This window comes from Pecten maximus, chromosome 1 (assembly GCF_902652985.1).
Source record: "Pecten maximus chromosome 1, xPecMax1.1, whole genome shotgun sequence".
Classification (NCBI taxonomy): domain Eukaryota; kingdom Metazoa; phylum Mollusca; class Bivalvia; order Pectinida; family Pectinidae; genus Pecten; species Pecten maximus.
The window spans coordinates 34,552,908-34,579,081 of NC_047015.1; the positions used below are offsets into that span (position 1 = coordinate 34,552,908).

The 26,174-nt window shown below is 38.8% G+C and overlaps 2 protein-coding genes across 7 annotated transcripts in view; one reads left to right on the top strand and one right to left on the bottom strand.

Annotated features, from left to right (window-relative positions):
• The window catches only part of LOC117331557 (GTP-binding protein Rhes-like), a 57,706-nt gene extending 35,190 nt beyond the window's left edge, over positions 1 to 22,516 (top strand). For all 3 annotated transcript variants that reach the window (XM_033890353.1, XM_033890334.1, XM_033890343.1), the window contains exons 2-3: positions 8,349 to 8,713; positions 21,311 to 22,516. In XM_033890353.1, coding sequence (XP_033746244.1) covers positions 8,455 to 8,713; positions 21,311 to 21,879 — 828 coding nt within the window. In that variant the 5' untranslated portion in view covers positions 8,349 to 8,454 and the 3' untranslated portion in view covers positions 21,880 to 22,516. The remainder of the gene's footprint in view (positions 1 to 8,348; positions 8,714 to 21,310) is intronic.
• Positions 22,517 to 24,027: 1,511 nt separating this feature from the next.
• Positions 24,028 to 26,174, bottom strand: part of LOC117331570 — a 63,502-nt gene continuing 61,355 nt past the window's right edge. For all 4 annotated transcript variants that reach the window (XM_033890376.1, XM_033890385.1, XM_033890367.1 and 1 more), the window contains one exon: positions 24,028 to 25,330. In XM_033890376.1, coding sequence (XP_033746267.1) covers positions 25,148 to 25,330 — 183 coding nt within the window. In that variant the 3' untranslated portion in view covers positions 24,028 to 25,147. The remainder of the gene's footprint in view (positions 25,331 to 26,174) is intronic.

The window sequence follows — 26,174 nt, forward strand, 5'->3', positions numbered from 1 at the left end:
CGTTGGTTTCGAACTCGCAACCCAGAGGTGGAGGGCTAGTGATAAAGTGTTGGGACACCTTAACTACTCGGCCACCGCGGCCAGGTGCACATTTTCGGTACTTTTAGCCATCAAATTACATTTGTAATTATAAAATCGCTAATGAAGTTAAATTGAAAATCGCAAAACGATTTGTACGTAATGTGATCAATGATCAATCTACATTTTTTTCCCATGAGTCCTTTTCAGCTATGTTGTTAACAACAATGAGTCCAACGATGTTATATTAAAATGTCTCCAGAAATTCTGTGAGTTCCATCAAAATTCTATGAGTATATTACATGTACTATTGGGATTATCGAAATATTCAGGACGAGTTTAATTTTATTTTGAACCATTTCATATTGAGATCAACGTATTAACTATTTGAAAACGTATTATTTGCTTACTCGACTTGGTTAGTGTCAACATTGTCAAAGGGTTTGTTGATTTGTGTAATTCCACTCTCCAGTATATCGCATAAGTTATTGACGAATTACCTGATTAAAGTACGTGTGTAAGCATAAGTATATTATTAACTAGTTTTGAAGTGCACCATTTTTTTTAATTGGAGGCAGGCATAACCATACGTAGATAACAAGTTCGATTTTAAAAGCATTTTGCTTGACCATTGGCCAAGGAAAGTTTCTATAAAAAATTATTAAAACCTGTTAAGGTGTTTTTAGAAGATGATAGTTTGATAATTCTAACGAACGTACGGACGTTGACGACACACGACGGACAAAAACGGATGACAATAAGTCGTCTGAGACCTAATAAAACAAGGATATAGTCGTCAAGATCCCCCTCCCATGCAAATATTGTATTACATGAAATTAAAGTGGGCAACATGTATACAAACATGAAACACATGACATAATATGACGATGATCGAACTTGAGAGAGGGATTTAGGTAATAAGTCTACCAAGCATGTTTCATCAAAATCCGATCATTCCTTCAAAAGAAATCGTCCGGAAAGCGATTCCGGACGGACCGACGGAACAAATTTGGCCAAGTTGATCTGCTGCCCTAATTGAAATACTCGAGATTTTCCTTATCTACTCTTTCTTTTTGTGTTTTGCTTTCTTTTATTGTTTTCTCATTGACAGCCGTCCACGTATGGTCGTTGCTTTCGTTGCCTCATTGACAGCCGTCCTCTTATGGCCCTTGCTGTTGGTGTTCATTGAAAGCCGTCCTCATATGACCCTGGCTGTTGGTTTCTCATTGAAAGCCGTCCTCTTATGACCCTTGCTGTTGGTGTATCATTGAAAGCCGTCCTCATATGACCTTGGCTGTTGGTTTCTCATTGAAAGCCGTCCTCATATGACCCTGGCTGTTGGTGTATCATTGAAAGCCGTCCTCATATAACCCTGGCTGTTGGTGTATCATTGAAAGCCGTCCTCTTATGACCTTGGCTGTTGGTTTCTCATTGACAGCCGTCCTCTAATGCTCTTTGCTGTTGGTTTCTCATTGATAGCCTTCCTCATATGGCCCTTGCTGTTGGTGTCTCATTGACAGCCGTCCTCATATGGCCCTTGCTGTCTGTGTCTCATTGACTGTCGTCATTTTTTGTCCTTGCTGTCTGTGTCTCATTGACAGCCGTCCTAATATGGCACTGGCTGCACCCAGGCCATGAAGCCCGTACAATCAAACAAACAAATCAATGTCTTATCGTTCACATTTTCTCAAATACGCTAGCTAATCAAGAAATTTTGATCAGGAGATTGGCCACAAAAGAAAAAAAAAACAAAAAATACGAAAACAATGGATAATAACATTTGTGTACAGCAAGATATCTGATGAAAAATGATGCCGGATATATGTAGTAAAACAGAAATAAGACTCCATATTGTCAGACGTCGCTTTAATGACGTCGTTGACCGCTTAACAACCTTAATAAATTGTTATTTGATATAGCAGGGTTCATGATTGATCCAATTACTCTGGGTAGGTAGGAAAGCACAGCTGTAAATCGTTATCATCGTTATCGTAGTACAACCTCGTCGTGTCACCTGGAGAGATTAACAGCAGAAACCAAATAACAAAAATTGTTATCCTCTGAGTCGATGATACAGAAGAAACGTTAACATGTGGTCCTCATACCTCTGTCCGTTTTATGATAGCAAGAAGGAGAGTATTTCTTCGGTTTTCCAATGCTCCCTTAACAGAAGATATCGGATTAACCCGGAAAGGGGGTTGGGATGGGGTTATATATTGGTGGCATCGTTATCGATTGCATTACTTCTCTCTAGTACCACATTTATGTCTTACTGTGCGGTTAATCTAAAGAATATACATTTGATCTTAGATGAGGTAAGAACACAAATTCATGAAGAACATATTCAAAAAAAATTGCGTCATAGAAAAAAGTTATAACAATTTTGTAAATGTAAACACCATGTTTTTTCTGTGTTTTTTTTCTGTTGGTGAAATATAAGAAATAGATACAATTTCACATTATCACTGTTTACTAGCGTTGATGAAAGAGTCTGATCTCTTGTTATATGTCTTTAAGTTCGGCACAATTTACCAGTAATAACAGAAGACAGTGAATGACATTGAGCAGTTTATTTGATAGCGATTGTTTTGAAAACACAATCGTGAAATAATATTGATATCCAACCATTCTTGTGAATTACACGTAATATTCAACGGAGTTTAAGCCATGAATCTATTGTAATAATACTTTAACAATATCGATGTTTTTGATCGATAACTAGCTACTTTTCAAATACATGTACCTATAAAACTCAGAGAATGCCTCTAGTGAAGAAGGAAGAATAAGTAATAATTTGCTTTAGACAAGTTGGATACAATTAAAAAGGCACAAATTAAATGCATTCCAGCACTTTGCTCTTGATATTCATCCTACACATTAATACAATAATTCACTGTTTTTGTAACATGACCTGATTTTTTTTATCGAGAGATTATTGTTGTTTCTTTGGCGCCACGCTACCTCGACAGCGGAAATTATGTTACATCCCCACTGTTCAATAACTGCACGACCTCGTATTAACACATAACATGGTATTCAAACGTTTTTAGAAATATTGATATGTATCAAAATTTCATTTCCTCTGATGATTGCACGCTTTGTAAGACAAAACACTATTGCCTATAGAACGTAGAAATGAATAATTACGAATCGAAAATGCTGCATGCTGATTTTTAAAGAAAAGACAATTTGGAAATCCTCTCCGTTGCTATGCAACAGCATCGTTTCTGATGAGAAGACGGCGGATAACCGCTATAGAATAAAGACTTTAAACATTATCACATGAAATAATGATTGTGTTGTACTAATAAACTTGAAACAAGTCATAACCTATTAAGAATACATAAGATAACACCAAATACAGTGCAGCCTCGTCATTTTCTTCAAGCAGGATGTAAGTATCTCGTTAGTATTCTACATCACACCAGTTGTATAAGTGGCGCGCTAACGACGATGATTTCACCAACAGACGACAGACGCAGTAGTGCTGCACGTCTCATGGAAAATCGATCTCGTTTTCAATAGTTATAGAAAATACAACCGCAATAATAACAGAGATTATTTGTTTAAATCTATTCTTTTCTCCTATATGTAGTGACAGGCAAGCTGGAAAATGATATATACACTATATACAATACGGCAAATCACGCCCTATGTTAACACTTAATCAGTACATAGTCTCTCCTTGACAGCTAGTCCGAATTTTCTGACGATCTTACTACGTAGATACGTCAGAACTTCTTACATACAGAAAATGAGCTATTTTCCCGACCCACCATCAGGTCGGGGTTTGAACAACGTTTACTCCATTTCCCCTCAATCTGACACATAAAAGGTATACATCAATTAAAAGGTAAGATAAAATCTTATTAGCTTACATACATATATAACTCACTGGTCATTGTTCACTAAATATATCCATCCACATACTTTGCCATCTCGTTTTCAGAGAACTTCAAAGCTACCACCATTGCTAATCACGTGACCCAAATCTCGTCACAAGAGACTTTTGCCCGATCTGTTTACACTGAAATCTCGCGAGATATTGTGTCCTGACGATGGCGGCCATTTTCAAAACTATGCTAAAAACAGGTTTGAAAAGAATGTTGACGGATATATTTAGTGAACGATGATCAGTGAGCAAAATAAATATGAAAGCTGATAACATATTATCTTACCTTTTAATCGATGTATACATTTTATGTGCCAAGTTGAAGGGAATAAGGGGAAATGTTGTTCAAACGCCGACCTGAGGGTGGGTCGAAAAAATTGCTCGTTTTCTGTATGGGTCGGGTTCTGATGTTAAATCGCCACAAGTCAGCTTGAAAGGCGATATTAACATCAGAACCCTTCGGATTACTTGACAGCTAGTATAGTGGCACTGTTCGCCACTTGATAATGAAAATACAAGTACATGAGACATTAGATTTATCAAAGCGACAAGAGAAACCACTACCGTCACTTTAATGTAAGTTGTAATCAGGTCCCCCGAGTCCGCCCATTGTCTCCTCCCTACGATGGCTTACCAACACTTACAATATGTCCAGGTTATTTGTCTAGTCTGGTATAACTTAGCTTTAATCTGGATTCACCTAGATTCATCGTTAGTTTGAATACTTTAAAATAATCGATTTGCTTTTTCGTTTTAGTTTTAATCTTGCAAGAATGCAATTCAATTAGGAAAATGATGGGATTTTTTTTAATGTTTTCATTTAGATCGGGAACGGAAATTAGATCTGAACGTATACGAACGGAGTTTACTAGTTTAACAAATTCTATAATAGAGGTGGTGCTACACAATGTTTCTGAAGTACGATAAGCTAGTGATTTGGGAGAAGTCAACGCTAGTTTCGTATTACCAACTACAGCAAATCGTATGAATGACTAAAAAGCGTGTATCAAAAAATACAAATTAAAGAATAATTTGAATATTTTGGACAGAAGAACGGATATTGTTTATAATTAAAGGCAATTGGGGAGGGTAATCCGAAAGGCCAAAGCACTATTTGGAACATTGAGTTAAGGGTCTATAAGTAGTGTTCTGTATATTAAGTGACAATATGAATGTAATAGTAATATTAGTAACCATAATCCACCATTACACACCTTTTGTTTAATAGATATGCTGTACTCTTTATTTGTATCTCTTTGATGCTATTGAAAATTTCGTCTTTTGATAACAGTTTTGATTTTTAGTGTTGAAGAAAATCACGACGCTTGATCCCAATCTTCAACCATGTCTGTTTTATTTTCTTATATTAAATGTCCTATTTAATCAGTTGAAAGTGTTTTATTTGATCATAACATGTAATTTGTAATTACCATAATGTATAGTACATTATAAAACAGAAAGTTCAGTAGAGGTTTCATAATTCTAGCTTGTCCGTTGTCTGTTTCCTTTTGGATAGACAGTCGTGCTACCGTGTCAGAGTATAACACCACAGCGTGATAACACCATTACAGCGTCTGTTAGTGGCCCAGTCGTCCGTGGACACCTGTGTCATATGACCCTACTACTTCTTGAGAAAGCAATAGTCATTATCGCATGAAGTAATGGTTGACCTATTAAGAACACATGAGATCACGGCGGCAAATACTATCTTAATGCCACACACAATGCCTCGTGTTGCCTTAATGCCACACACAATGCCTCATGTTGTCTTAATGCCACACACAATGCCTCATGTTGCCTTAATGCCACACACAATGCCTCATGTTGCCTTAATGCCACACACAATGCCTCATGTTGCTTTATCCACAATTAAAATTTAATGTGAACGTGTCTAGGTTCCAGTAAGATGTCAGTAGATACAATGACTTATCTGTTAGTCATGTTAATATAATAGAACAATATTTGTTGATCTACACCGATGCTGTTACCATGATTTGCTGTGCGGTTCTGTTACGAGAACCATCACTTTAATTGGGTCGTGTGACGTTCTTACGAAGCACATTTTTGTGTCGAATTAATGCTGTAACGGATCTAGTTTGCTTTTTTTTTTAAACTCCCCGCAACGAAGTTAGGGGGGTAAACTGGATCACCTTGTCCGTCCGTCCGTCCGTCCGTCTGTCACAAAATTTGTCCGGCTATGCATTCGCTCATTTCTTTATGGATTTCACTCAAAGGTATAAAGTTAGAAGACCATATGAAGTTGTGTCCCCTGCAGTGATTTTGCAATTTAGCACTTTTTAAGAGAGTTATGCCACTTAGTTTTGGATGGATTTTCTTTATACAGACTTGAAGGATGGCATGAAGTTGTGTCTCCAGTAACGGCTTCTTCCGAAAAAAACCCTTTTGCAGAGTTATACCCCTTTATGCAAAAAATGGTTACTAGCTTGTCCGGGTATGCATTTGCTTTGTTTTCAATGGATTTTCGTGAAACTTTTTACACAGTTGAAGGACTGCATGCACTTATGCCTCCAGTAAATGCTTTTTACATAGTTATGCCCCATTTGAAAAATGGTTATAATTTTGTCCAGTTATGCATTTCCTCAGTTTTCACAAAATTGGTGTATAGTTAAAAGACCATGTGGTGTTGTGATTTTCCCCAAGTAGTCCTTTTAAACAAATTATGCCACTTTAGCCCTTTTTAAAAGAGTTATGCCCCTTTTTCATACAAAATGTGTCATAATTTTGTCCGGCTATGTATTCACTCAGTTTTTGATGGGTTTTTCTTGAAACTTTATACAGACTTGAAGGATGGCATGAAGTTGTGTCTCCAGTAACGGCTTCTTCTGAAAAAAACCTTTTTACAGAGTTATGCCCCTTTATGTTAAAAAATGATTACTAGCTTGTCCGGCTATGCATTTGCTTTGTTTTCAATGGATTTTACTAAAATTTGGTATGTAGTTAGAGGACCTTATGAGGCTTAGCTCTATGCAAAGATTTTGGCGAATTACCAGTTCTAGTAGAGTTATGCCCATTTTTCTTTAAAAACGAGCAAAATTTTGTCCGGCTATGCATTCATTTAGTTCTTACCTAAACATAGAACATGTTTGATTTGATTATAGTACCATAAATAGGCAGCTTCACAAAGTATCCAAACCAATCATTGAAAAGCGGGGGGTATACTTGTCACCCCCTCGGTGACAGCTCTAGTTTCTTGATGGTTTCTCTGGATCTATAGGAGTCTGGTTAGCTTTTATCTGTTTGTCAGAAATATTTCTCAAGGTCGATGAAATTCACTGTGCATTGGTTCACGTATGACAAAAGCTCACAAAAAACTGGTCAGTTTGGAATTGTCATAAATTATTCACTAATGCAGTATAGGGTTTTATACTGTATAACAATGACACGGTTTTTGTCTGCCTTTTGGCACAATTCACTGGCAGTTTGGAAACTGCTTAGATGTTGGGTCATGATCTGTCACACCTTTTTGTCTAGTAATTGGCCTTTACGGTCCCAATACATTCCTAATAGCACACCAAAAAATAAAGACTATCATATCCCTAAAAATCCCCGGGTGCCTAAAGCCATAACTATTACGAGAGCACCAATCCGAGGCCTGTTGCCGCCTTCAAATGCCTGCCCGGTGAGTTTTATTGCTTGGAATCGTTTATCTGGGCACGTGCTCCGGACGAAGACAGTCATTTTCTACATATAAATCCATCTTTTAATTATTCAATCTTGTCATCTCTATTAGCCAGAAGCCGAAGTTGTATTTTGTTGGCTTACTATCGAATTCCCTAAGCCAACATTACCATTTTACGCGAGCTCAGCTCACTGGCTGTGCGACGCACAGACCTCTATGAAAATCAACCGTAAACAGGTCCTGTCCTGTTAGCACATGTCGCGAAACGCTGTCTGGCACATAAGGCGATTTGTCATGTGTGGTTCTGATGGAAACAACTCTGTGATTATCTATCAATATTGGAGTATATAATTTAATTGCCGAAACAGTTATATCCTGGAGATATAATTCATACCAATGTGTTTTGACTGGCTACAGAGAAAACCCAAAACAACAATTTGATGGCATTATTTTTATTTTGGAAGTTAATGTCCATGATGAAGCTTGCTCATCCATATTACAGAGTACCCCATACCAAGAATGACTTAAGTGAACAGCTTTTACTTGGAAAGTGAATTAAAATTGCAAAAGGAATGAGATATAAGCAACCTCTATAGAGTTAGCAGAGTGAACTTGGGAATTATCAGAAAATTGCTAGATCCATGCCAATCGGTTCGATACACGGAAGTAATTTTACAAACGGAAAATAATTAAACATGGCAGGGTTTAATGAAAACACCTTCTGTTAGGTTTTCATGACCAAATTGTTGTGTTGATTCTTTTGATATCATTCGTGACAATGTCTTTGTCTTTTTGTAGTCGCCCATGGAACCTCCATATCAGTACCCAGGATTCGACGTCTGGTAACCCCGACAACCTCGAAGGCAACTGTTTGTGCTGGGCGCCAAATTTTACAACACCGAAAATGGCGTTGATAGAACAAGGTGATTCCGCTCCCCCTGAGAACTGTCAGCGGCTTGTGGTTCTTGGGTCTAGTAAAGTGGGTAAAACATCTTTAGTGGCTAGGTTTCTGTACAACAAGTTCGACGATAATTACACTCCCACAATTGAAGATTTCCACAGGAAAGTGTACCGGATAAAAGGTGAAGCCTACCGCTTGGATTTATTGGACACTTCCGGGAACCATCCATTTCCGGCCATGAGGAGACTTTCCATGATCACAGGTACGATAACTTTATCTTTAAAAGTACACTGATTTTTAAGTGAAAGCGATATTAGTGTGTTAAGGTAGAGAAACCACTGTATAACAAAGGTCACAGTTCTATCACACGTAAGTAAGCTCTACACATTGGCAAGTATATGTTTGAGTTTGTCTGCTATTTCTCGTTATGTAACTAGACTGGCACACTATCGTCTCACCACGGTATGTAACTAGACTGACACACTATCGTCTCACCACGTTATGTAACTAGACTGACCCCCTATCGTCTCACCACGTTATGTAACTAGACTGACACCCGATCGTCTCACCACGGTATGTAACTAGACTGACCCCCTATCGTCTCACCACGGTATGTAACTAGACAGACACACTATCGTCTCAACACGGTATGTAACTAGACAGACACACTATCGTCTCACCACGTTATGTAACTAGACTGACACACTATCGTCTAACCACAGTATGTAACTAGATTGACACACTATCGTCTCAACATGGTATGTAACTAATCTGACACACCATCGTCTCACCACGTTATGTAACTAGATTGACACACTATCGTCTCATCACGTTATGTAACTAGATTGACACACTATCGTCTCACCACGGTATGTAACTAATCTGACACACCATCGTCTCACCACGTTATGTAACTAGATTGACACACTATCGTCTCATCACGTTATGTAACTAGATTGACACACTATCGTCTCACCACGGTATGTAACTAATCTGACACCCTATCGTCTCACCACGGTATGTAACTGGACTGACTCACTATCGTCTCACCACGTTATGTAACTAGACTGACTCACTATCGTCTCACCACGTTATGTAACAGGACTGATCCCCTATCGTCTCACCACGTTATGTAACTAGACTGACACCCGATCGTCTCACCACGGTATGTAACTAGACTGACCCCCTATCGTCTCACCACGTTATGTAACTAGACTGACACCCAATCGTTCCACCAAGGTATGTAACTAATCTGACACACTATCGTCTCACCACGGTATGTAACTAGATTGACACACTATCGTCTCATCACGTTATGTAACTAGATTGACACACTATCGTCTCACCACGGTATGTAACTAATCTGACACCCTATCTTCTCACCACGGTATGTAACTAGACTGACTCACTATCGTCTCACCACGTTATGTAACTAGACTGACTCACTATCGTCTCACCACGGTATGTAACTGGACTGACTCACTATCGTCTCACCACGGTATGTAACTAGACTGACACACTATCGTCTCACCACAGTATGTAAATAGACAGACACCCTATCGTCTCACCACGTTATGTAACTAGACTGACACCCTATCGTCTCACCACGTTATGTAACTAGACTGACACCCTATCGTCTCACCACGTTATGTAACTAGACTGACACCCGATCGTCTCACCACGTTATGTAACTAATATGACACCCTATCGTCTCACCACGTTATGTAACTAGACTGACACCCGATCGTCTCACCACGGTATGTAACTAGACTGACCCACTATCGTCTCACCACGTTAAGTAACTAGACCGACACACTATCGTCTCACAACGGTATGTAACTAGACCGACACGCTATCGTCTCACCACGTTAAGTAACTAGACTGACACACTATAATCTCAACACGGTATGTAACTAGACTGACACCCGATCGTCTCACCACGTTATGTAACTAGACTGACACACTATCGTCTCACCACGGTATGTAACTAGACTGACACACTATTGTCTCAACACGGTATGTAACTAGACTGACACACTATCGTCTCACCACGTTATGTAACTAGACTGACACACTATCGTCTCACCACGTTATGTAACTGGACTGACTCACTATCGTCTCACCACGGTATGTAACTAGACAGACACACTATCGTCTCATCACGTTATGTAACTAGACACATTTTCGTCTCACAAGACATGTAAGTAGACTGACACACTATTGTCTCACCACTATTGTCTCACCACGATATGCATTATGCAACTTCAGTGATGCAGCTCTACTTCTGTTTAGTAAATAAATACAAGAGTAATTGTAACTCAAATAACTTTTTGTTTAAAACGTTATCCTGCATACATGAATATGTTTAATGATATTCCCTGTCCTTGCCTGATCTTATTGTTAATATGTGGATGATGGACATTTCCAACGGTCAACTAACCAGTACAATAAGTTACGATTAGTCATCTTACAACGCTTGTAACACAGCTATATTTAAACGTTATATTTTTTTAGCTCTTAATGAGTTTGCGTTGCAATGTTTAATGTGGATTTGTCTCAAAAAATAAATTTCTACCATTTTATGATTATAACATCTGTTGATAACAAACAGTTTATGCGTTTTGATTGGTTGACACGGTGACCTTTGACCGAGGATATTTCTTATAATCTTATATATTATATACATAATATAATATATTCTTCTAATCGTGGTTCCATACCGATTGGCTAACACTTGAAGGCCGCTTCTCGCGCTGCTGGAAATCATAACGCATAGGAAGTTCGCAGTTGTTTTTGTCATATTTTTAAATACAGATTTTGAAAGAATAAACTTGCTTATTATTTGCTAAAAAAAAGGTTATGTTTCCTAACATTTCTTGAATTGTCATTTTTGCATATTAATTAGCGGCATTTCTCTAGATCATAACCTTACATCCATCCTGATATTGTGAAAAGACCAACTCACTTAAAACAGGTCAAATCATCCTCAGATAAGTTTTTTGTTGTGGTAGAAACAAGTAACACTAGCTCGTGGTTGTTTTATATGGTATTTCTCACACTCTCGTTAATTACTTTTCCAAGTTTACAAAAACAAAAACGAGCTTTAGTGAGTGTTTTTTGTTGCTTTGGAAAAATAACTCAAGTGAAAGAAATACCATATGCAACACCACTCGTTGTGTAACCTCTATTTATGTTTTCTACATATGAAGTTTATTTAACCATTTAAACAAATCTTACCTGGTGTTAACATTATATTAGTCTGCGGTATAGTTTAAGGTCTGTGTACGTAGCCTATTTAGCGCAGAAAACAACGACAATTGCGATAACATGATGTTACATTAAACCATATGTTGTCTCCGAACTGAATATTTGGTTTTCTTCTTCGGTCAATGTGGCATTGTAGTACGTTGGAGTGTACGATGATATCGTAGTGTTCTAGTGGGCCCTGTGATATCGTAGTGTTCTAGTGGGCCCTGTGATATCGGAGTGTTCTAGTGGGCCCTGTGATATCGGAGTGTTCTAGTGGGCCCTGTGATATCGTAGTGTTCTAGTGGGCCCTGTGATATCGTAGTGTTTTAGTGGGCCCTGTGATATCGGAGTGTTCTAGTGGGCCCGGTGATATCGGAGTGTTCTAGTGGGCCCTGTGATATCGGAGTGTTCTAGTGGGCCCTGTGATATCGTAGTGTTCTAGTGGGCCCTGTGATATCGTAGTGTTCTAGTGGGCCCTGTGATATCGGAGTGTTCTAGTGGGCCCTGTGATATCGTAGTGTTCTAGTGGGCCCTGTGATATCGTAGTGTTCTAGCGGGCCCTGTGATATCGTAGTGTTCTAGTGGGCCCTGTGATATCGTAGTGTTCTAGTGGGCCCTGTGATATCGTAGTGTTCTAGTGGGCCCTGTGATATCGTAGTGTTCTAGTGGGCCCGGTGATATCGGAGTGTTCTAGTGGGCCCGGTGATATCGGAGTGTTCTAGTGGGCCCTGTGATATCGTAGTGTTCTAGTGGGCCCTGTGATATCGTAGTGTTCTAGTGGGCCCTGTGATATCGGAGTGTTCTAGTGGGCCCTGTGATATCGTAGTGTTCTAGTGGGCCCTGTGATATCGGAGTGTTCTAGTGGGCCCGGTGATATCGGAGTGTTCTAGTGGGCCCTGTGATATCGGAGTGTTCTAGTGGGCCCTGTGATATCGTAGTGTTCTAGTGGGCCCTGTGATATCGTAGTGTTCTAGTGGGCCCTGTGATATCGGAGTGTTCTAGTGGGCCCTGTGATATCGGAGTGTTCTAGTGGGCCCTGTGATATCGTAGTGTTCTAGTTGGCCCTGTGATATCGTAGTGTTCTAGTGGGCCCTGTGATATCGTAGTGTTCTAGTGGGCCCTGTGATATCGGAGTGTTCCAGAGGGCATGGCGGTACCGTAGTGTTGTGCATATCATTATGGTCTCTTTTTTGTTATGGAAGAACACTGGTTTCATAGTGTTTTTGAGACACAGTGTGGTTTCGTAGTGTTGTGGAGGGCGAGGTGGTGTCGTGGTGTTATGGAGGGCAGTGTGGTACTTTGGTGTTGTAGAGGACACTGTGGTATCTTAGTATTGTGGAGGTCATTATCATTCCGTAATGTTGTGGAAGGCACTATGGTATCCTAGTGCTGTGGAGAACACTGCGTTACCTTAGTGTTGGGGAGGACACTGCGTTACCGTTGTGTTGAAGAGGACACTGTGGTACCGTAGTGTTGTAGAGGACACTGTGGTACCGTAGTGTTGTACAGGACACTGTGTTACCGTAGTGTTGTAGAGGACACTGTGGTACCGTAGTGTTGTAGAGGACACTATGGTACCGTTGTGTTGTAGAGGACACTGTGGTACCGTAGTGTTGTGGAGGACACTGTGGTACCGCTGTGTTGTGGAGGGCACTGTGGTACCGTAGTGTTGTAGAGGACACTGTGGTACCGTTGTGTTGTGGAGGACACTGTGGTACCGTAGTGTTGTAGAGGACACTGTGGTACCGTTGTGTTGTGGAGGGCACTGTGGTACCGTAGTGTTGTAGAGGACACTGTTGTACCGTAGTGTTGTAGAGGACACTGTGGTACCGTTGTGTTGTAGAGGACACTGTGGTACCGTAGTGTTGTAGAGGACACTGAGGTACCGTAGTGTTGTAGAGGACACTGTGGTACCGTTGTGTTGTGGAGGGCACTGTGGTACCGTAGTGTTGTAGAGGACACTGTGGTACCGTAGTGTTGTAGAGGACACTGTGTTACCGTAGTGTTGTAGAGGACACTGTGGTACTGTAGTGTTGTAGAGGACACTGTGGTACCGTAGTGTTGTAGAGGACACTGTGGTACCGTAGTGTTGTAGAGGACACTGTGGTACCGTAGTGGTGTGGAGGACACTGTGGTACCGTTGTGTTGTAGAGGACACTGTGGTACCGTTGTGTTGTAGAGGACACTGTGGTACCGTAGTGTTGTAGAGGACACTATGGTACCGTTGTGTTGTAGAGGACACTGTGGTACCGTTGTGTTGTGGAGGACACTGTGGTACTGTTGTCTTGTAGAGGACACTGCGTTACCGTAGTGTTGTAAAAAAAACATTGTGGTACCGTAGTGTTGTGGAGGACACTGTGGTACCGCTGTGTTGTGGAGGGCACTGTGGTACCGTAGTGTTGTGGAGGACACTGTGTTACCGTAGTGTTGTAGAGCACACTGTGGTACCGTTGTGTTGTGGAGGACACTGTGGTACTGTAGTGTTGTAGAGGACACTGTGGTACCGTAGTGTTGTAGAGGACACTGTGGTACCGTAGTGTTGTAGAGGACACTGTGGTACCGTATGTGTTGTAGAGGACACTGTGGTACCGTAGTGTTAGTAGAGGACACTGTGGTACCGTAGTGTTGTAGAGGACACTGTGGTACCGTAGTGTTGTAGAGGACACTGTGGTATCGTAGTGTTGTAGAGGACACTGTGGTACCGTAGTGTTGTAGAGGACACTGTGGTACCGTAGTGTTGTAGAGGACACTGTGGTACCGTAGTGTTGTAGAGGACACTGTGGTACCGTAGTGTTGTAGAGGACACTGTGGTACCGTAGTGTTGTAGAGGACACTGTGGTACCGTAGTGTTGTAGAGGACACTGTGGTACCGTAGTGTGTAGAGACACTGTGTACGTAGTTGTAGAGGACACTGTGGTACCGTAGTGTTGTAGAGGACACTGTGGTACCGTAGTGTTGTAGAGGACACTGTGGTACCGTAGTGTTGTGGAGGACACTGTGGTACCGTTGTGTTGTAGAGGACACTGCGTTACCGTAGTGTTGTAAAAAAAACATTGTGGTACCGTAGTGTTGTGGAGGACACTGTGGTACCGCTGTGTTGTGGAGGGCACTGTGGTACCGTAGTGTTGTGGAGGACACTGTGTTACCGTAGTGTTGTAGAGCACACTGTGGTACCGTTGTGTTGTGGAGGACACTATGGTACCGTTGTGTTGTACAGGACACTGTGGTACCGTTGTGTTGTAGAGGACACTGTGGTACCGTAGTGTTGTAGAGGACACTATGGTACCGTTGTGTTGTAGAGGACACTGTGGTACCGTTGTGTTGTGGAGGACACTGTGGTACTGTTGTGTTGTAGAGGACACTGCGTTACCGTAGTGTTGTAAAAAAAACATTGTGGTACCGTAGTGTTGTGGAGGACACTGTGGTACCGCTGTGTTGTGGAGGGCACTGTGGTACCGTAGTGTTGTGGAGGACACTGTGGTACCGTTGTGTTGTGGAGGGCACTGTGGTACCGTAGTGTTGTAGAGGACACTGTGGTACCGTAGTGTTGTAGAGGACACTGTGGTACCGTAGTGTTGTGGAGTACACTGTGGTACCGTAGTGTTGTGGAGGACACTGTGGTACCGTAGTGGTGTGGAGGACACTGTGTTATCGTTGTGTTGTGGAGGACACTGTGGTACCGTAGTGTTGTGGAGGACACTATGGTTTCGTACTGTGTGGAGACACAGTGTGGTCTCGTCACAGTTTGGTATCACAGTAGAGTTGAGGCGAGTGCGGCATCATTACCTTGTAGAGGGAAATGTGGTGTCGTGGTATTGTAGAGAGCCAAGTGCTCTTGCATTGTTGTAGAGGACACTCCTGATAGTTTTGTGGAGGCAATTCGTTATGGTATCGTAGCCTTTGTCGAGGACAATACAATCTATGCCTGATCAGCGAAATAGGTCTGCATGTTCTAAACGTCAATTCTTCTAATTGATAATTAGGACATTGGAGAGCTCTAGAAAAGACATCTTATATTCGATAATAAGCGATCATAAGAGGATGGTATTTTTGTCAAATGCCCTCTTTCCGTTCATATGTTATTTTGGTGTTCAAAAGCCCAATAAAACCAAGGCTATTGCGAGAATGTTAAGCCTTCAACAAAGTGATCTAACTGTACATTTGCATCACTGATTTCAATATTTTAAATCTAAACTATCACTCCATTTCGTCCTTTTTATTTCTTCACTAACAATGTCTTGCTTTAGATCTCAGTAATTAGCACTTGTCAAAGCGGATGGAAGTCATGAGATCTGTCCATGGCTGAGGCAATAAAATGGGTATTTACTGCCCTTTGTTTGACCTAAAGGATTGAATGGGTGAAAGTAAGGACTGGTTAACAGAGCATTGTCAGTATATAAGGACTAGGTGAAGTGATGTCCAGGTTATGACATTGCAGTTGTAAGGCTGTATATTTTTTTTAAAGAAGTAAAACGCTTAACATCAAGTATGATATTTCATGAGATTTCTACACAAATTAAACTGCAGTGGTGATATTGTCTTAGAGGCTGATAAAACGTTATATTTAGTCCCTGGGAGCCGAACGATGAACGATGATGACTCATCTCCTTACTTGCAATGTCGTTCCATGCAAAATACGAATCATCGGCGCCTATCAAAATTCATGACATAGAATTGGAAAACATCCACAGCCTACAGTTGTTGTCAGCTATGAGACCATTGAGAGCATCGGACGTTCAGAACAGTTCACCGGAGAGCAATTCCGACAATGCATCTCTTTAGTCTCACATCCATATGAATGTCTACATATTCAGGCTGTCTACTATTTATTTAATGTATTCGCGGGGGATCGCCATGCCCATAGAACATCATTTAGTGTTTTTTATATAGCTTTGATCATTTGCATTTTGTGTACTTTTGACATCCTTTATTGTCATTAACTCTTATAGTTACCCAAATGTCGCAAAATGGTGTAATATTCATATCCTTTATTATTAAATAGTGTACTTGTTTGTTATTTTAATTTTCGCGAAAGGAGGAATCGTGACATATGATAATTAATGATAGGATTGTTAAAGTGCTATATTAAAGTGTTATCACGCTGCAATGTCGTAATGTTGATATAGAAGCCTTACACCCCAGACTGTCAAACATAGATTACATTTTATAAAGTAATATATAGTGAACATGGAAAGAAGAATCCATCTGGTAAAGAGTGTTGAGATTGCTGTCAGAAAATGTTTCCAGAATAACATGTAAATGTCGTTTGGCTTTGTCACAACGAATCATAAGGTTGAGCGCCCGGGCCATGAAGAAGTACATCAAACACTGTTACAGTGCCCAGGTAAAACATCTACATTTCGCAAGTTAGTTTAACTTCTGTCAGCCTGTTACTTTCCTGCCTTATTTTCATGCACCCCATGGAAATACAATGTATTGAAAATCAGCGCTGGTTATATTATTAATTTTGTTCAAAGAAAAAATGTAACATTGGCGGAGTTTACTTTAGGCAGCGTTGTAGTGCGATGTCACTAGACTGTCATGTCGCGTGAACATTGGAATGGCATCTCTTCCGGTCCAGTCCATTACACGGACACCTTACTAGGTTAGATATGTTTCTTGTATATCCGTTTAGGTGCGCGGGGACAAGCGGACACCACTGAGAACAATCCGTGTGTGTTCATGGCATGTCAGTCAGGGGACATAACCAACAACCTTCGATATTTTCATTGGTTTACCCTGTACCTTTTCAATCACTGAAACTCGAACTCTCTGGTGTGTTTACGGTGAAATGTATCGATTAGTGTGCTAGTGGACCGTTTATGTGTTACTTAGAGAGCATATCAGCGTGCTGCGCACTGTTTCCGCTCTATATGGAAATCTTACGCCATGTGACGAAATGCAAATAATAGAAAACAACCATAACTTCAGTCACGAACATGCTGTGACATAAGATTTCTAGATTTGTCTGTGATACAAAAAGCTTCGTTAGGTTCGAGTTCAATAAGGATACATGCAATTTCATCCAGTTTCCCTTGACACAAATCGCCACGTGGCCTTTGATGTAGAGGAACCGGTGCTCTCTTAAAACGCAGCAAAATAGACTTGGACATCTACAGAAATGATGACAATCAAATTTGTACAGAATTATTTATAAGTTAAAGGGAAGGACCCGCACTTTTCAAAAATTCCTATATTTTGTGATGTGTCCATTATTAAAGTGAATTTTGAATAACTGTATCAGTATTAGACTATTAGGTATGTCGTGGTATTCAGCCAACAGCTAAACACAAGATTGATTTCATTTATATGATGAACTCGAACTAGTCTACATTACAAATTTAATCAAATATTACCATTAGGTTGATTATGTATCTTGGTTTACGTGATTTTATTTCACCTTGAAGGATTAAATACTTGTCTGTGGCCAAGTTTCATCACTTTTTGTTTCTGATACCAGGTATACCTTTCTAAATCTTTCTAGATTGGAACCTGGCCATTTTCGATGTCGGTATAATGAAATGGAAGGGAAAGATCCTTTGCCATTTTAGTGAAACGACAATATAAAATGGCCCATATAAACAGGAACATTTTGAGCTGTTCTGAATGTGTTGATGGTCAAGAGTAAGAACCAATCACTTTGTAGGGACAATAACAATGATTGATTGTTATGATTTGCCAACCACAGATGTTTTAAAGCAATTTCGTTCTCATTATGCTTGAAAGATGTTAAAACGGCTGCTGACTTGTATGATGGCAAGACTGATAGCCATCGACATTAACTGTACGATCGTTGTCGTGTTACGGTGCCAGATAGGCTACATAGAACGCTTTACCAATACAGAAAGTTATAGATTGCTTTGCTATGATACGTCTAGTATTTATATTGCGGACAGAAAGTGGCACAATCTGCATCAATGTGCATGATCTGTAAGCACTAGATGGAAATAGGCTTTGCATATTCTGCAGACAATTGTATGCAATGGCTTGAGAAAAGTGGGTGTATTTTACAGGTGACTTTATATCGTGCAGACAAATTCAGAGAATACCACATTAAAATGAAACCATAATTCTAGCTCAAAATCGATAGATCGTTCGCAAATGCGAATAACAAAAAATACAGATTTGCATTGAGACATTGACAATGACATTGAAAGTACAAGGAGAATACGACCAGGTGTTCCGGGAGGCTCAACGTATTTTGCTTCATCGAAAACACCCGCCATGTAAATTTGGTGTCGTCAAAACATTTTTCCCGGGGTCTGCACCTCTCAAAACCTTGTATTGTTAGCTTGTTCCTTCAGTAATAGACAGTCGTCATGGAATTCATGATAATTGGAACAATTCCTTGCAAATCGAATCACCTGCGACATGTTAACACCATAGATTGGGGAAACAGGAATGTTACTATCTAGAAATGGAAAATTAATAATTGGAAATCTGAAATCATCACACTTATCGGTAAACATTTGCATTATCCTGTTATGTGTATTCGGAATTCTGTAAAAATGCTTGTTTTCTCGAGTAGTGAATTGGGTTCTCTCCCCTGTGAAAGCATTAAAAGTGAGTATTTTTTGGTCTATGATTCAACTTTGTATTCGTGGCTCTCGGTGATAACTGAGTCACCGGATGTCAGACTATTATGATTATTCAGGTTTTCATGAAAATGTGTCCAGATGCTTCAGTCAAAATATGGCGTTACTGAAAATTCGTCATAAGTATTTCCACCTTCGTGGAAACGGCCCTGCTATATTTCATTAGCTTATGCAATCACGTGAACAAAGCTTAAATATACATTCAACCAATATCAATAAAATCAAACGAAGCTGTTTCAACATTTTTATTTATAAACGAGACAATGTATTGATAATCTACTAGATATATTCCGCTTGGAAGAACATATTATGGTAATATATAATATATGCTGGCATGCTTTAATACTATCTTATAAGTAATGAGCCACAGTACCACTTATAAACAATGCTACGCACCGCAATGAAGTATAAGTACCGTTATATATCTACTTTGAGCATCTTTGATAATTAGCCCAATTCTATCATATAGTAATTGTCTTAGCTTTGCCCTAGATCATAGTGTACTATAACATTATTGACTTATTTGTACTTTGGACTGATCGATTCCTAGCGTACGATGTCGAAATCACAGGACGAGATATGAATTATAATTACTTATTGTAATGGGCTTCAACAGCAGACGTTTGTGACATAATAGCAATAGGGGGCAATCAGTAGCATGGCCTTGTGACCGATGAGTTATGATGTAACTAGCAAGTCAGCTTATGTACAGATAACCCTGTTGCTTGGCTCCCAGTGGCGATTATCTTCAAATCACTTCTGTTGTTAAAGTAAGCGTCCTCTCAGGCGGGGAATTTTATTATGGATTCTGTGCCCGACCGCGACAAACACCAAAGTCTATGCAATAAATGTTGTATTTGACACACTATGCTTAAGGTTCAGCCTTATAGTGAACTGACCTAACGGTAGAGGACATTAAACCCGAAACAAACACACGTAATCAAACGTCTGTGATACCAAACCATGCATTATTCCTACATTGTCGGTAACAGATTGTCCAAGTCATCTCATGCAATTGATCTTCGGGTACAGATAACTAAGTATTACTGTAGTCATGAGACCGGGAGAGGGCGACGTGCAAGTAATTATATCTAATTGACTAACAACAGAGTGATTACAAAAAATCACTGATATCTTGATAACTCTCTCTGGAATTGCAACCGGATAAACAGCCTCAAGCTGCTGTATCATCAAGCGATTTAGAATTATGTGATTTGGAGTGCCTGAAACATGATTTTTCTATTGCTTTTTTATCACATTTTTTTCATTTTGAAGATAAACATTTAATTAAATGGAAGGAACCATGTAATTAATATTGAAAGTGGTATAGAGGTATGGATTGAAATCAATAAAGAACGATTTACTGTTACTGATAACTGCCATGTTAAGCGAACATCATTTTTGTAAATATTATTTTAAAAATATCAATCACCGACAAATATATGACTAGCCCCCCCCCCCCCCCCCCCCCCCCCCCCCCCAAAAAAATAAAATAAAATAAATAAAAAGAATATTGTTTCAATTTTGTTTACCATTTGTTAAGCTATTCACAGTTTATGAATATATTTATCATATGCATTGGTTATTAAATGATTATTTTTTTTATAAATGACCTTGTTCAGATATTACTTTAGATATGAAAAACCAAATACACAAGTCCTTATATGTTGCGAGGACGCTACATGCAAATTAAATAAACCTTGAACCATTTCCCTGTCGATGCATTATATGATATAAGTTTTGATTAAATTTCATGTCATGGCTTTACTATAAATAACGCACTGTCATCTGTTGTTCTAAGATATACGGCATCTGGTGTCGCAGTTCATATATCACAAGAAAAACAATGCTTTCATGATAGTGTCGCTGGAGTCGTTGACACGAATACCAGGATTTACATGATTAAGGTACTACGATGCGTGTCAAGGGATCGAATATTTCTTTATCTCTGCATGTCATACTGATAAAGCTTTTCAGCTAATTAATTAATGCGTTGTATTTTTGTTTTAATTCAGGTGACCTGTTTGTCCTCGTATACAGTATCGACAACAGAGATTCATTCGAGGAAGTGTCAAAGTTGTGTAAACAGATCCAAGAGTGCAAAAGCCAATGCCGGAAAGAGACAAAACGGTTAGCTCATGTTCCGATGATGATTGTGGGAAATAAATGCGATAAAGATAAAAACAGAGTTATTGACCCTTCGGAACCAGAAATGCTAAGGGAAGCATATCATCACTGTGGTTTTCTTGAAACATCAGCAAAAAAGAACATCAATGTTGAGGAATCGTTTCAGACATTATTTGATCTCGCTAAGTTACCCGTAGAAATGAGTCCGTCATTACATCGGCGTGTCCAACCCTCATATATCGGCGGAAACAGTTCACAGTCGGGAAAGCGAGGGATGTCAATAAGGCGCAAAATGTCAGACGCGTGTGGAACCATTGCGCCAAATGTGCGCCGGCCAAGTATTCGTACGGACTTGTTAGTGGCGCAAATGCGCACAAATGCTGGCAGTAGTGCCCCTAAAGTACCAGCAAATGCCAGTGACCGAAACAGGACTGAGTTAAGATGTGTGATCCAGTGACTAAACTCTACAATCCAATCATTCAGTGATCAAATTATATATTTTATATTCATGTATAAATATCTGTTGGATGTTGGTGTCGGTTATTTAAGCCTTGATGTCCAAAATTGTGAAATTAAATTTGTCATAATATGTATGGTCCAATAAAATGATCTTTGTTTTGGTATGAACATATCAAAGATAGTCATAAAAGGTGAAGTCATTTTTTGATTACCAGTTCAGTTCACTTTGATATAACCCAATATAAAATATCCAGCACTGATCAGATTTACAGAAAAAAAAGAACAAATACTGTCATCCTATTAAAACGAACGTCACGTTGTCATCTTCTCTCAGACTAACAACAGAGATGACCTGTTGAGTTTTTCAAATGAAGGACATTACCACTGGTATTTTGTAACAAATCATATGTGCTGTAACCTTTTCTGTGAGAAAAGATATACATAAGTACAAAAAAGTCGTATTCAACATGACTAGATGGAGGACGCTTTATCCGTAACTTTACTTGGACTTTAAATTGACTGTACGTGAATACTGAAAAAAATGGTTTATCTTTTAATTGTGAAATATTACCGATATTGAACAAATATTTCAGCGATTTTTCCAAAACGCTTGAAGAAAATTATTTTGCAAAAATTGTGGAATTGTTTATCTTTTAATTGTGAAATATTACCGATATTCAGTGGAAACAATGGTTAAACGTATATAAAAATATCATTACCATGTATAAATACCAACAAATCGTTTAAACAGCGCTATATGCACGGAACTTTCTGAGGTCGCATCATGTAGTACGAGAATAACAACATAAGCTGATCACGTACAAGCAGATGAGTAATGGTGAGAAAGAAATGGAGTTGTTAGACGTTTACAAGGAGTACATTATCAGTCTCCTCTAATGTTGTATTGCGATGATGTATGAGGATGACGGATGTATGATGATACCATGTACATATGCTTCAATAAATGAACCATGACAACAACGTTGCATGTTTGCCTGGGTATCAGAAGGTAAAGAGATTGTATGTAGGTGAAACATAGGTGTGCCATGAATTCTTTGATGCTGAGACTGGAACTCTAGATCGCTAAAGCTGATGGAATATATATCTAATTAATTAAACTGAAATACATGTACCCCCACAATATCACTTTACCAAAGACATCTTAATTAAACGAAATAGATAATATTTAATTAAAGTCGTAGTATTTAAATAATGTTTCTTTAATAGGAAAAATAGGTTATTTTTATAAACATTTTAAGACATTTGATCCAAGTACCACGCAAATCTAGCTGTTAATCTTGCTTTATTTGAAATGTATCAGTAGAAGAGTACGAAGCGTAGATTTAAATATATTATTTAATCTCAAGTGTCTTTTCAATTAGAAGTAAATAAGTCAGAACAGATAGTTTCCATCGTTTATTAGTCTGGTGTACTTTATTTGTTCCCACATTTTTCACAGCTTTAGGGACCACAGAACCAAATCAAAAATAGAATGTTGGTTTTCCCCGTTTGGGCAGAAGATTTAATAGGAAGGTGAATACATCGGGGCCTACTGATTGGATATTAAGGTGAGAGAAGTTTCCAAAGTTTTAATATGTGGGTCGGGCAATACATATAGATTTAAAATATATAGAAAAACAGTTATTTTTTTGCTAGCCTGTTTTTGTCAGGGGGAGGTAAGTAAGTGTGTATTTTGTAGTTAATTTAGATGAATTTTTGGTGCTGATTTCAATACAAGATGGCGGCCCCCATATAAAAAAAGTTAAAATTGGTAGAATTTTTTATAATTCCATTTAGAGGTTTCCGAGATGACATACTTCAAAATTATTGCTACTGGACCAGTGTTGAAAACTCCATTTAAGCAGTACAGTGATAAACGTTAACATTACCGTCTATGGGAAATCATTTGGTTCCGTGATCCCTATACACGACGTATATATGTACATGAGATGTGAAGCAAAACCAGTCAAACTTTCGTCGAATACGGTGTGTGGCTAACATATATATATATTGTTATATTCTCTTCTGCTATTTTGATTTTATCTTTTGTGTTCTGTTGAATATCCTATCTGGTTTGAATCTAGAGTGGAATCCCGTTGTAATTCACACGATCAGAGTTTTGATAAAACATAACAAAAACAACATAGTCCAGCGATTGTTTATATTAAAGTAGTATTAAATCAACCAAACGTAACTGACGTTTTAATCTGTGAAGTAACCCTCGACAAATATGCATGAATTATATCAAAATTGAAATGTAACATACTGATCAACGGCAGCCCCTCAGTCTGTTGTGTGTCGAAGACTGACGTCATTGTTATTTTATATGACATATATGACAAAGGAAATAATTATCCAAATGATTTCATAAAAAAGTATATTTTCTAAATCTCTTTGACGGTACATACAAATGTGGGAGAACTATCCATATTATTTTTGAGAACCACAATATCATACTAATGTGTAATGTTCAAATATCATATATGTTAAGTACAACAGATAACACAGAGTATGCCCAATTCGTATTAGTTACTACATTTCTGCTATAACATTTAAGTTTTGTTTAATCACTGGATACATTGCTAAACATAATGTCCTAAGACCAAATCTACTACTTTTCATCTCCGGAATCAATTATCAGACCAACGTAATTCTCTGCTGGTCGTTACAGGATGCACTTATTTTTGTTTCCATGCATATCAAGTCCCACATTATACAATGTATTTAGTGTTTCAAATCCATATGTTGTTCTAGGGATATCTTCCTCTGTCTTGATCCCTTGTGATTTGACTTGTTGGTATTTTCGTGAATATAAATGCATTTATCTCCCTAAATCTTATCTACTAAGTGACATGACCTCTTCTGTCTATATGATATATCTCTTCAATAACGTTAGATTGTCTACGAAGAACGAACTTCTTTAATAACCTGTCACTTCGATGTAAGTGTGTATGTCACTGTATAAAACAATGTACTGAAGCACCTTCAAAATAACAAGCATTATTTATTTCTTTTTCATTGACCTTGTTCGAGTTGGCCCCATTTTCGTTATTGTCCTGTGACTTAATCAATAGAAGCCAGTTCCGGACCAGTGCCCAGCAGGCCATTTTTCACGTTTAATTACCTCTATGTCATTGTTAAATTACTGTTGTCTGTATTACATTCCGAAGCTGTGTTCTTCTATAACACTTCTGTCTATATCAAAATGAATCATACTTATCTTTCGTATCTTTGGTTAAAAATTCTGCTTACAACAAATTACCTAATCATACAGGGCCTGTTCGAAAGCAATATTGACCAGTGTATTGCGGCAAGTATTGGCGTCGTTTTTCTTTTCTTTTCTGTTTATCGTTCACGACGCTGAGGTACATTTTCTTCCTGTCTGCCTGCCAGTTAACATAGCTCTGGAGAGATTTTTGCAGGGCCTCGTCAGAGGGAAACCGGCTTTCCTGTTAATATCAATACGCTACAGATCAGGCAGTGCCATAAATCGTATCTGATATCGACAGTCTTATAGGAGTACATCCAATAAATCATCAATATTGTTTATTCATTGTAACGGTGTACACTGTATATGTAATAAGAAATAACCACTAGCTGACCAATTTTACTGTAAGAACCAGCTTTGGTTGGAAATAGTTTACGACACTAATATTTAGAGACTAAGTTAAAGAAGACAGAGTTTACACTCAAAATATATATTAACGTTTGCTATTCTAGATTTTTTTGTGAATGTTTTCAAGATCACGTTCATAATAGCATTCATATGCCTAGGAGAAATTAAGCAGGACTATTAGTAGCATTAATGTAACTCTAATACAAAGGTATGAAAATAAAGTATGACTCTGTTCTTATTCTTCTAGTTAAATCATAACTTGCCGTTGCAAGGACGAAAACCACAAGGTAAGTAACGTAATTACTACGTCGTATACTACTTCAAGGGCTCACACAACGGAATATTTTATTAATGACTATTACTAGTGACTCCATCCTTTCATTCGTTCATTTGAAGTTCAAATGATGTGAAAGGATATATCATATCGAATTTGAAGTTTTCGCTAACTGATAAATGATGTTATTGTATAGGTTTGATAAAAAATAAGAGCACACGGGTACTCGAAAGAGAGTAACCCTGGCATTTACAGTGTACTGCAGAACCCCCACTCCTTTTATACCGGGAATCCCGTGTGTTTCTATTTTTAGTATATATTTTTGATTTTTCAAATCTCAAGACCCTACTAGGTATTGTCGTATATAGAAAGTACCCATTTCATATGTTATCTACACAGGAAA